The 13,707-nt window shown below is 37.2% G+C and overlaps 1 protein-coding gene across 1 annotated transcript in view; it reads left to right on the forward strand.

Annotated features, from left to right (window-relative positions):
* LRRIQ3 (leucine rich repeats and IQ motif containing 3) overlaps positions 1-13,707 on the forward strand; it is a 196,235-nt gene that overhangs the window by 95,211 nt on the left and 87,317 nt on the right. The window contains exon 5 of the mRNA XM_032426072.1: positions 6,907-7,063. Within this exon, the coding sequence (XP_032281963.1) occupies positions 6,907-7,063 (157 nt within the window). The remainder of the gene's footprint in view (positions 1-6,906; positions 7,064-13,707) is intronic.

Below are 13,707 nucleotides of genomic sequence, written 5' to 3' on the forward strand. Positions count from 1 at the left end.
TAGTGTTATGAGGGCTCCCTTATACATGCCAAGTTGTTTCTCTTTTGCTGCTTTTAAAATGCTCTTCTTGTTTTTAAACTTGACAATTTTATTATAATGTGTCTTGGTGTAGGTCTCTGATTTCATCTTAGTTGGAACTCTTTGTAGTGTCCTGTGGGTGGTAATCTGCCAAGAACTGTCTCTCTGATTGTTACAGTCTTGTGTGACCCAGGAACACAAGCTCCTCCTCCCCTCCCCCAGCCCCAGCCACCAGAGCCTGAGGATCAAGGACTATCCCCTGGGCAGCAGCCATAAAAACCAGGGTACTATCAGGTAAGAGACTTGTACAGGAGCTTTCTTTGAGAGATGCTAGTGCTCTAGGAGAGCATGGTGGGGGGAGAGAGCGTGAAATTAGTGCCCACCCTCCAAGGTTTCAGGAAATGTTTACAGTTAGTCCTTAGATATGTGTTTAATTAGAAGCCTGCCCCTCAGGCTGAAGCTATAACCTGAAGCTAATAGGTCTCTTTAACAGAAAGATTGAACTCCTATATCTGCTGCTTTGTGCTATAACCGGGGCATGGTAGCTGTTTAAGAACTTTTTATCCATTATTTACATTCCTGTGGGACCCGTGAGTATAAGCCTTACTGGTTACCAGAGCTAGTCAATATAGACCTGTCCCCTGACAGCAGCTACAAAAATCTGGGCACCAGGAAAGGGTATAAATGCCTTTCAGGAAGATACTTAGCTAGCTGGACTGAAACAGAGGGAGAGTACAAAGATTATATCCACTGGCCTTAGTTCTCTGAGAACACTTCCATAGGTTTTTATAATTGTGCCAAACCAGAAACTTGACCCTCAGGCCAATTCTCCTGGGGAAGGAAATGGTCTCTTTCTCAGAAAGATGGGCAGTGTGTTTCAATGTGCTGTTTAGTGCCCTGGGATTTGTAGTCTGCCAAGAACTTTCTCTCCAATTGTTATAGTCCCATGGGACCCAAGAACTCAAGTCCCCTTTGTCTCCATAGCCAGGTGATTAAAGGCAGCTGTAAAAACCAGGTGACTGATATAAAAACTGGGGCACCAGATAGGTGAAGAAGCTCTCCTCTGGGCTATACTGGTGTTCTGGAGTGCAGTAGAAGGAAAGTGCAAAAATGGGATCTACCAAAAAAGGAAAGAAATAGAAAAAAAGAAGGAGAAGGAAGAAGAAAAGAAAAGAAAAAAAAAAAAGATGTCACCTGCTGGCTTTGGCAAGGCAGGAGAGCATGCAGGAAAGTGCCCATTAGCTGGAGCATAATGGTGACACCCACAGGAAGCGGGGCTGGGGGGAAGGTGGTAACTTCCAGCTTTAGCAAGACGGGGAGAGCAGGAAGATGTCACCCACTCCTCTGATTCTGTAGGATAATCTAGTAAGTAATCAATGCTTTAGAATTAGGAAATGAGTCCTTCACCCAAAGTCTGGGTGGTTTTTAAAGGACTACTTCTGCACTGGGTCTTGGGTGGGTGAATCTGCATGTAGGCCCTTTAGGAGATGAATTGTTTATCAGATAGTTCATAGATCTCAATTTCTTTAGGGCTAATTATTGGAGCTTTATTAGTACCCATGTTATATTTACTTGATTTTTGTCATCTTTCATTCCTTACATTGGTATCTGCACTTTTGGTTAAAAAGTCTCCTTTTCCAGACTTTATAGGTTCACTTTGACAGAGGCACTTCTCCAGGTAGCTCAGTTTGTGTATCTGGATGTGTCTGCTGATAATGTCCTTGGGCAGGTGGTGCCTGCTATTAGGGTCTATTTTTGGTGAGGCAGCCGTTCTAGCTCTGAGGGTGTACCCTCAGAAGAGCTAGACAGGACTCCTGGCTTGGTTTCTCACTTGGCTTGCCCACGTGAGAACGTAGTGTGGGCTCTGTGGTTGCCTGGATCAGCCTCTGGTTAGATTTATTAGATGGTTGGGATTTGGTAGTATACTCAGCAGTAGATGAAGCTTTGAATTAGTTTCTTTGCCCTGGCAGGACAGTAGGACAGGAGTCAGGACTTTCACATCTCATTATGTGACTGAATAGCCTCGTCAGGTGAGGCCACCAGTTTTGCTCTGCAGACAGGGAAAGCCATGGGCTGTGCTCTGTTCAAATGCCACTATGAGCAGAGCTATTGGATGGGATGCACAGTTTCTTGTGTGCTCTGGTAAGATTCGCAGGTTGGGCAGGCTAAAGCCAATATTCAGCAATGAGTACAAATCAGTTTCCTTGCCTAGGTGCAGTGAGAGAAGCAGCAGTTCCAAGGCCAGTAAGGTTCTTTGTGGCCTTGACTCAAACTGTCCCTGATGCAAGTTTCCCGGCTGAACAGGACCACTGGCTTTCCTTGGGGGCAATCAGCTCCATCTGCCTGCCACTCATTTTTGCTGGGTTACATGGCAGCTTCTGGGTATTCTCACCAGCCCTTTCTGTCAGATGGAACCAGGGATCATGCTCTGCAGCAGGTGGGGCTATGACTCAGCTCTCCTGTGGGGGGACCACTTCAGACAACTCCCAAGTTTTCCTAAACAGGCTTTCCCATTGAGGGGGACCAGGAGCTATAGTGAACAGTGGTGAAGCCATGAATTAACTCCCTTGACTGGGCAAAGCAGGGGAACCCTCTAAACTGGGTGCTACATTTACTCTGGGGGTGATCAGCTCTGCCCACCTACCTCTTAGCTTGAGCATTGCTGGTGTTCCCTGCCTGTGAAATGATGCCAGGAGCCATGCTTTAAAGTGGTAGGGCTATGACTTAGCTCCCAGGCAATGGCAGGTTCCAGGGCCAGCAGATCTCCTTGTTTGACTATGTGAATCAGGCAGACCCATAGCCTGCCGAGTTCCTAGATCATATTGTGCCACTGATTTGATTCTGCAAATGAACAGAAACACTCTTTGGGACTACTACATGGGCTCTGCTGGTAGGAATTCAGTCTGCTGAGATCCCAGTGCTGGTCTCACCCTGCTTTATCACAATCAGATTCCCAATAGCTGAGCACCACAGATTCCTCTATAATCCCCCTAGGGTGAGAGCAGAGTAGGGGCTTCCCCAAAATGACCCACAACACTGCAGGAGCTGGATATCACCCTTGGGTTCTCTTTTCCCACTGGAAGAGCTGTAGGCTCAGGGGAGACCTCTCAGTGTGGTGCTGCACTGGCCTGAAGGAGGAGGATTGCTGTCCACATGTAGTGACTCCTTTTACCCTTCTACTGCATTATGTCTTGGTCTCTGTGGTGCATTGGAGGGTGTGCTTCAGCCTTACCTCTATGTTCTAGGATTCTCTCAATGGTGTTTTATCCATGAATGGTTATTAGTTGTTCTTGTGTGGGAGAGCAAAGTCAGGAATGACATATGTCACCATCTTAATGATGTTACCTCTTCTCACTTTCAGTTTCAAAAGATGGTTTTGATGAATATAAAATTCTTGGTTGAAAGATTTTTTCCCCCTCTTTTTAGTACTTTGACTATGTCATACTACTGCCTGCTGACCTCCATTGTTTCTTGTGAGAAGTCTGCAGTCAATCTTATTTGGGTTCGCTTGTGCATGGCTAGGCTTTTTCTTCTGCTGTTCTCAGGATTTTCCCTTTGATTTTTGGATTTCAACTATTTTTTCTGAAGAATTTATTTATTTATTTGAGAGCAAGAGAGAGAAAGAGAGAGAGCACACAGAGGGAGAATGAGAGGGAGAAGCAGACTCCCCACTGAGCAGAAAGCCCGATGCAGGTCTCAGTCCCAGGACACTGAGATCATGACCTGAACTGAAGGCAGATGCTTAACCTACCGAGCCACCCAGGTGCACATGGATTTCAACTATTTTGCTATGATATGTCTGGATGTGATTTTTATGCATTTATTTTACTTACAGTTTTTTTGAGCTCTTGGATGTGTAGATTAATGTTTTTCATGAGATTTCAGAATGTTTTAATACTTCTAATATTTTTTTCAGTCTCTTTTCTCTATCTCCTCTGCTCTGGTAAGTCCCATTACTCATATGTTGGTGGACTTAATTGTATCTCACATTTTTTTTTTGTGGGTTTGTTCATTTGTCTTCATTATTTTCTGTTTATCAGCATAATCTTAATCAGTCTCTTCAAGTTTTCTGATGTTTTCTTCTTCCAATTCAAATCTGTTGAACTACTTTAGCAAAATTATCATTTCAGTGACTATACTTTTCAACTGCAGAATTTCCGTTTGGTTCTGTTTTGTAATTTCTATGTCTTTATTGATAATCTCTATTTGAAAAGATATTGTCTTTATACCTTTCTTTACTTATTTGAGGCTTATTTCCTTTAAACATGTTTATAATAGTTGCCTTGAAGTATTTATCTGTTATGTCTGTGATTTGTCCCTTTCAAAGGCAGTTTTAAAGGCCTACTCTTTGCTTATACTTTTGTGTTTCTTTGCCTCTTAATTTTTTTTTGTTGAAAACTGGACATTTTAATAGTATATTGTAACCACCCTTGATTGATCTCCTTACCCAGGACTTATTTGTTTAATAACTTGGCTAGACTATTTTAGTAAACTTTATTTCCCCTGCATTGGGTAGCCTCTGGTATTGCTCCTTAGAGGGCAAACTTTTAGCGAGGTGCAGTCACCCTTGAAATGACAGTGATTATAGCAGGGCTCTCTTTGAGTTTCTCTTTTTCTGATTTCTCTGTTAGGCTATTCTGAACTCCTTTGATATCACACCTATTATTAGCTTTCACTAATTGCCAGCTGACTATTGTTTTCAACAATATCCTGGGAAATAAATTGCTCCATAGTGTGATCTTTTAAAACTGGGCTCTTTACAAAAGTAATCTTTGAGGCCAGTTTTTGCAGTTTGTTCAGATCTCAGAAGGGCTCTTCTTAGCTGTCTCTTCTCCTAGTTCTCTTTGGTAAACCTCAAGATGGTTTAGTTTAGTTTTCTACTCTCTTAGATCTACCCTTCTCCTTTTAAGTGTTTATCTCTTTCTGAGGGCAAGGGCTCTCAGGGTTCCAGGATTCTCTACCTATTGCACCTGGGTTAGAGCTTCTGCCTTATAAGTGAGTTCTGAGAGGAGGAAGAGAACCCAAGTTCTCTCAGACATTCTTGCTTGAAATAGATTCTCTAAAACATGGACCCAGGCTAGGGTATTTCTTGCAATGATACTATAGCCCTCGACTGGAACAAGGTAGGGAAGGGATCCTGTGTTTTCTTGGTTTCGCCTTTTTGGAGTAGAACTTCTGGTAGTCTGAACTTGGGTCAGGGGAAAGAGAGAAAAGAGAGGGTAAGTTGTTTAAATTCAACAGTGTCTCACTGTTCTTACTGAGATATAATAGATTTTATTGAATAAATATTTGTGTATTTGCTATATGCCCTTAAGACAATTTCCAGAGATTTTAAATGGTTGTTTCACTGGGGAGAGGATCCACAGAACTCCTCACAACTGTATCCCAGAAATTGTTTCCCCAATGTGATTCTATTCAAAGCTACTCTTTTTTCTCAAAACTCAACAATGATTGTCCATCCCAGTGACCTGCTCTGACTAGCTTTTTGTACTTGCTGTTTGCTCTACTAGAATTTTTGTGTGTTTGTTTCCTGAGATTACCACCATATCTTGTTTCTTCTCGGTATTACTATCCCAATCCAGCCTGTGTGAAAAGCAATTCACACATATCTCTAGTGTTTTATTACTATATTATCTATCTCTACTTATTTTTTTATATTTTATTTATTTAGTTGAGAGAGAGACAGAGCTGGTGACAGGGATATAAAGAGAGAGCAGGAGCAGGGAGGGGAGGGAGAAGCAGACTCCCCTCTGAGCAGGGAGGGCTCGATCCCAGGACCCTGGGATCATGACCTGAGCCAAAGGCAAGATGCTTAACCGACTGAGCCACCCAGGCGCCCCTATCTATCTTTACTTAGAATATAAGCTTCATGGTATTGGGGACTTTCTTCTCTTCACAGAGCACATATTGGTCACTTTCAGAATAATATTTTTTGTTGAAAAATCCCTTACTTTTTCTTCTTTTGGCAGTTAGGTGACCACTAAGATTTCAGTAACCTGTTTTATTTGTAGCTATGTGTGCTTATCTGACTATATTTTTGTTACATTTGTAAGTGAGCAGAAGTAATAAGTATAACTGCAGCTTGAAGTACCTAAATGATAATTGTAACCTCTTTGTTTTCATGTTTTTCACTTCTCATGGGCTGGAATGCATCAGTTATATGGGTTGCTGACAGTGTGTCTGAAAAGGGTGAGGCAAGATTTAATGACTTTATAGAACAGAGCTGCCCCACTGGTCATCATGAGAGAAAAGTAAACTACCTTATTAAAGCCATTATAAGTTTTAGTCTTTTACTATATTGTACACTAGATCATCAACAAAAATATTTTGAATGAAGAAATGAATAGATGGAGCCCATTTTAAAAATCTAGAAAATGGGAAAAATTGCTTTCCTTGGTTAATTTTGTTTTACCTCTGCTAATTAATAATAATGGCAACTGTAATCTTTCTATTTGGTTCATCATTTTAATTCAAACAACTTTATTATTTCATCACATAGAATGAGTGTTACTGACTTCTGCACTGGAGCAGAAAAATCAAAAGAGTTCATACTGGTTACCTTATATTTCTATAGATAATTTAGTCATGTTCTTCTTGCCATTATATTATAAAATACATAGCCAAACATTTGTACAGAATTGTTTGTGGATTCATATCACCAGAGATTTCTCAGCACTCATTCATCCCTTGGTGAATGATGATGAGCAAACCTTAGTGCCTAAATAGTTTTATATAGTAGTAATATGAAAACAAATTATCACATTAAATTTACTGCCATGTTTTCAAAGGTGTAAGTGAACTCATGAGTAGTTTTCTTTCTTTATGGCAAAAAAAACTAAAAAAACAAACAAACAAAAAACTAAATGACAATTTCCCCCTTATATTCAGCCCCTTGTTGTTGTGCAAAAAACATCAGGAGAAATTTATTAGTGAATGTGAAACAAAATGGATTTACATACAAAAAGGATATGAAGCCAGGCTCTTCAAGGATCTCTTTTTTCAGCCTGAAACTAATATAACGGGAAAGCTTACACATTGGAAACATGTAAGTATAATTAGTTTTTTACTTATCTTTAAAATATTTTTATTTAAGATACTATAGTTATAATTTATGTAGCATTAGTAAAATCTCTTCATTCTCTTTTAAATAGTTTCCATTTATTGTTAATATTCTGCTTGAGATTTTCTTGATGAAAAAAGGTCATATAATAACAGAGCACAAATATAATTTTTGTGGTGCATTATTCTTATTACAACCATTTTATAATTTATGTTTTGTATATATATTTTTCTTCTATTGATTATTACAAGTAGTTATTAACATTAATGTAAAAATCTCTTCATAGTAGTTGAAAACTTAAAAAAGTATTTAGTTTATTAAAGGCTGATGATACTATATATATTCATTCATTGTTTTATGCTGTTATGTATTGCTTAGAGGACACATTGAAAATAGAACGAAGATTTTATTTATTGAGTGGCTACTATGTATCAGGCACTGTGCTAGATATTTTGCATGTATTCTATAATTTATTCTCCACAACACTGTAAGATAGGTATTTTTATCTCATTTTTATAAATAAGGAAACTAACGCTCTGATGGGTTAACTAACTTAACAAAAGCCACACAATTGAGTGGCATTGCTAAGACTTAATTAACTTCAGGTCTTCTGACTCCAGAGTTTGTGCTTTTTTTATCTTTAGAGTTTTTTGGTTTTTGGTTTTTTTTGGATATTATGTAATGGTAGAAGTGAAGACTTGGCATTGTAGTATTACTAACTAGAGCAAACTTTTAATAATGTGTAAAGCACTGTTTGTGATAAACTCCTTCACATGTGGGCCTGTGTCTAAATTGCTTGTACTACAAATGTTTCCATTATATTAACATGATTAGAAAGGATGACAAAAGGTCCAGACTGTCATTAGTCTCTGATTTCAGTGTTAGTGAGGACATGTGTTTGAGAAATAGCACAGGAATACCTTCAAGCCCTTAAAACCCACAAAAAATTATCCATTGAATAAAAACATAGGTTTAAAGGCAGATGTATCCCATTCAAAACATTTTCCTCATTAGCACACAGTGCCAACTGTATTAATTTGTTCTAGATGATATTATGCTCTATAAAAGTATGATTCATTTGAAATGTCTTTTGGCCCTCTATATAGAATATAAACTCACTGATTTCAGGTATGTTACCTACTTTTTTAAATGCTTTATGCAGAGGAAACTTTCACTGAATGTTGCATATGGCATATATCTAATTGACAACCAATTTGGGTATATATTTATATATTTATAAAATAATTACACGCTCATATACGGATTTATGTATATATACATAGCCCTATATCCATATGCAAAATCTTATATACATATATGGATATATGTTGTATTATGGCAAGTGACTGGTATATGTGCATAAACAGGAATAAAATATTCATATTATAGAGGTATTTTATTTAATATCTGTGAAATTACATAGAATATATCATTGTCAGGAAGTATTTTGAATGTTAAGAAATATTGGAAAATATATTCACTATAAGGAGTGTTCTAAAGCTGTCACTATTATTAGAATATTAAAGAACTATATATAGAACTATACTATAGTATAATATAGTATAGAATTCTGCTAAGCATGTCACTATTATTAGAATATTAAAGAACTATATATAGAACTATACTATAGAATATTAAAGAACTAAGAATATTAAAGAACTATTCTTTCATATTCAATAAATATGTACATTTTCCTATGCTTTTTCACTCTTTATAGCTACTATTCATAAAACATTGTAGAAGTTGCTCAGCTCAATTTCTTAGAGTAATTGAAATGATCCTTAATTGTAAGATTCATCTTCGAGTCTTTACTTTTTCTGTATAAAATTGTTGTTCCATCTTCTGTTAGCTTCATTTGTAGTCTCCTCTTTAGCTCACTTATTTGGTATACTATTCTTTTGTTATTTTTTTACATATCTAGTCGTAAGTGACTTAGTGCTTGATTAATTAGAAACTATAGTGAGAGTAAGTGATGCCATAGAGTGCCTAAGAGAACCTAGGATCCAAGAAACATTTTAAAAAGTTAAGAAGTAGGGAAAAGGGAGGAAGTAATAAAATATTGGTATTTAATACTGTGAGTTCATTTTTATAAATGCTGTGAGCAAATAATGGAAAGGATTGATTAGTAAAGGGTGGAATTCAAGTTTTAGTAATTAGATAAGTAATCAGTGTCTGTTTTTCTCCTGTTTGGGGATGAAATGTGCTTGGTCCAAAAGGCATAAAATGCCCCATTTGCATGGTAACCTAAAATGGAAGGAGCTACAGGAGTGAGTTCAAGGTACATTTATTTAAGAAATGCTGTGCTGCACCATCAAAAGGAATGAGATCTTGCCATTTGCAACGACGTGGATGGAACTGGAGGGTATTATGCTGAGCGAAATAAGTCAAACAGAGAAAGACATGTATCATATGACCTCACTGATATGAGGAATTCTTAATCTCAGGAAACAAACTGAGGGTTGCTGGAGTGGGGAGTGGGGTGGGAGGGATGGGGTGACTGGGTGATAGACACTGGGGAGGGTATGTGCTCTGGTAAGCGCTGTGAATTGTGCAAGACTGTTGAATCTCAGATCTGTACCTCTGAAACAAATAATGCAATATATGTTAAGAAAAAAAAAAAAAGAAGATAGCAGGAGGGAAGAATGAAGGGGGGGAAATTGGAGGGGGAGACGAACCATGAGAGACGATGGACTCTGAAAAACAAACTGAGGGTTCTAGAGGGGAGGGGGGTGGGAGGATGGGTTAGCCTGGTGATGGGTATTAGAGAGGGCACGTTCTGCATGGAGCACTGGGTGTTATGCACAAACAATGAATCATGGAACACTACATCTAAAACTAATGATGTAATGTATGGGGATTAACATGACAATAAAAAAAATTTAAAAAAAAATGCTGTGCTGCAAAGCCAGAAGTCCATATAAGCATCCAGAATTTATGGTGCATGCTTAAGCTATTAAAGGAGATACAGAACCAAAAGTCAGGATTCATGAGTAAGGAATCTGATTTAAAAAAATTGATCAGAGGAAATTGAGGATCTGGAACAATTGCTAGGGACATTATTTATCCATGGCTTACATGGTCAAATGGTGATTAGTCCTTTTGCAGAGGAGGAACATAGATACAGAATTATGGTGGTCAATTAGATCAAGTTTTAGGGAAGCTTTTATATTATTATAATGTATTTTAGGGAAATTTAGATACTATTATGATGGATTTTGCTGGGACACCCAAGAATATTTGAAATTTTCTTTGACACAGTCAACCCTTTTCCTCAAAGGTTACTGTGGAAAATGTATGTATAGGGAGTAATAGCAAACAAAGCAGTTTCTAACTGGAATGTTGGCCTGAAATTCCATTGCAAAATTTTAGTAACCTTGGCTAGACTATGAGATATTCTTCATTATTTATCCTTTGTTAGCTTTGCATTATTCTTCCACTTATTTCCTATATTGCAAACATGAATTTTAGAAGAGATATAATATAAGAGAAAGTCACACCCATTGGAGCCAAAAGGAAAGAGATTCAGAGGAGGGGAAAGCAATTTGCCATATATTTATCTCAGAGGCAGCCTAGTTGCTCCCCTTCTTCCTGCCCCCGCACTCTTATATCTAAAGCTTCCTTAAGCTGGTTTAATCATATGTTGTTAGGAAGGAGAGAAAGCATCTAAGAGGTAAAAAAGAGTGATGGCCAGGAACTTTAAGGGTTTCAACCTCATGGAAAGAAAGAACAAATCTATCTTGTAGATCTCAATCTTCTCTGACAGCCTATCTCCTAGAATCATGATCTGTTTTTTTTTTTTTCCTTAGAACTTGAGCAACACCTTCCCTTCTTGAAGCATGAAGGTTGGAATTACATACCCTTTATCTTGACACATTTTCTGGAGAGGGTGCATATGTTCTCCCTGGTTAGCAACAAAATGAGGAGAGAGATCAATAAGGCAATCTAATCCAATTTCTCTGGAAGGGATTTCTTACTTGGAACCACTTTTAATACACTGAATGTTCACATCTTGTACTCCTTTATGCCATTGTATGATTCCTGGAGGCACTGGACATTATCTAATATGGCAGTCATCTATACTAAAGTAAGATTTGCTTTAGATATGCTGATTTGGTTAAAATTTAGAATATTTTTATTGATTCTTTTCCTTGCTTCCAAATATTTATTTTTCTCATAACTAATGCTAATGGTATATACATGCCATATTGAACATTTTTGTAAAACCAAATAGAACAACATGTTTTCAAATACAGTCCTATGAACCTTTTCCATTATTATTAAATATGTTTTCCTATATATATATATATCTTTATATATAGAGAGATATAGACATATCTATCTATCTATCTATATATATATAGACTTTCAGATTGGCTTCTTTCACTTAGTAATATACATTTAAGTTTCCTCCTTCTCTTCATGGCTTAATAGCTCATTTCCTTTTAGCACTAAATACTATTTCATTGGGTGTACTGCAGTTTATCCATTCATCTATTGAAGGACCTCTTAGTTACTTTGAAATTTTGGCAATTATGAACAAAGTTACTATAATCATCCATGTGCAGGTTTTTGTGTGGACATGAGTTTTCAGGTTGTTTAGGTAAATATAGTAGAGCATGATTGCTGAATCATATGGTAAGAATATATTTAGTTTTGTAAAAAAGCTGCCAAACTCTCTTCCAAAGTGGCTATACCATTTTGCATTCCTACCAGCAATGAATGAGAGTTCCTCTTGCTCTGTATCTTTGCCAGGATTTGGTGGTGTCAGTGTTCTAGATCTTGGCTATTCTAATAGATGTTTAATAATGTCTTGTTGCTTTAATTGTAAATTCCTTAATGACATGTACATATTTTCATGTTTACTTGCCATCTGTATATCTTTGGTGAGCTGTAGTTCTCTTTTTACTGTTAAAGGTGAGATGATTTATCACATGGCCTATATGAGTAAGAGGAAAGAAAAGGGCTCTCCTTAATCAGGGCTGGTGTGCAGTGTACAAGTACAATTACATCATAATCTATGTAGATGATATTCCCTGGGGTTTGCACAGCACAGCTTGCATGGAAGGATGAGTTTGCCCTAATTTTATAAATCCAAGTTAACTAATCATATATGAGGATTATATTTGTGTATGTGCACCTACTTTAAATTCAGGTAAATATGGAGGTAGAGGGAGAGAATAATCAGAATAATAATCAGAATAATCATATTACAAGCCAAGAAATATTGAATTTACTTTTGCCCTCTTTTTCTAGTTTAACAGTAAGTGACACTAAGAAAATATAGAGAGGGTTGATCTTATATTGGATTCAGGAGATGTGGATTTGATCACCTCATTTTAATTATGTGAGGTGTTAAAAAGAAACTTACGGATAGATATTTTATTTTTAAATTTCGTTGTTTTGTGAAATAAGAGTGCTTTTTTATACTGGAAACTGACCTTTATTTTCAATGTGTTTCTGTAATATTGTTCCAGCTTATATAATTCTATAAGAAAGAAGCTTTGTGATGACATTCTTTAAAAATTGCCCTTTGTTATTATCTGTCATTTTGGGGCCCCATCAGCAATTCAGTTCATTTCAAATAGGTATTTTTTGAATATTTACAATGTCCTTAGCACTGAAACAAACTCTGAGCCTTAAAGAATTATAATCAAGCAAGCCTTATGCAGGAACTTTTAGGGAGAGAGGGAAGAGCTAGGAAAAACTCACTGGGTAGAGACTGATTATATAAAGTGTGGAACTAAGAGGAGTATACAAATTCAAATCTGTTTTACTTGCTTACCTCTAATGGGTCTGACCAAAGGAGATGGAGTTGTCCTGAGTATTAAGACTTCTGGGAAATAGTGGCTTTTAGTGGTAGGTGGAAGTATGAGATATTAGAAGAGTATATAAGGGCAGATGTTAGGGCTGCCTGAGGCTAAGCGTAATTTAATTTAAGCTTAATTCAGCCCTCTTTTGGGGTTCAAAGAAGCAATAATGATGGTTCAAAAGTGAAAGTAAAGCTTAATGACCTCATCAATACTTAGGGGGCTAAATTTAGCCATTTAATAAAGTTTTTCAGATATTTATTGTGTGCTTTTTAGGTATCAGGTTCTCTGCTCATCACTGACAGTAAAAATAAATAAAGCATGTCCCCTTTAATCAAAGATTTTACTGAGACTAAAGAGAGAAGACTTGAAACTAGATGAGTAAGATTAGGACAGAAACATACAAGGATAGTATTACCATTTGTGGTTTCTCAGATGTGTCATTAGCTGAGAGCTCCAGCTTTTAGTTTTTTTTCAGGGTCCAGCTTTGCTTTCAAGTCTAGGTCACACTGTTTTTTTTTCTAGTCAAACTCCAGTCAATTACTGAGTAAGGCAATATTACAAGGACCTGGCCATTTCTACTCAGTATGGGATTTTCAGACAGACAGACTTTGCTTCAGAGTTCCAGGGTGGTTGGCAAAAAGTTTAGCTTTCCCTGATTAATCCACTTCCTCCATTTTCCTTTAACAGGTGTTACTTCCCAATAAATCTTTTGTACACTTAACTCTGTCTTGGTATCTCATTTCCAGAAAAACCAACCTGTGACCATTTAGAATTGAGCAAAGGATTCAATAGCATAACCCATCTGGAAAAAGTAAAGAG

Source organism: Phoca vitulina, unplaced genomic scaffold (genome assembly GCF_004348235.1).
Source record: "Phoca vitulina isolate PV1807 unplaced genomic scaffold, GSC_HSeal_1.0 scaffold2, whole genome shotgun sequence".
NCBI classification, from domain to species: domain Eukaryota; kingdom Metazoa; phylum Chordata; class Mammalia; order Carnivora; family Phocidae; genus Phoca; species Phoca vitulina.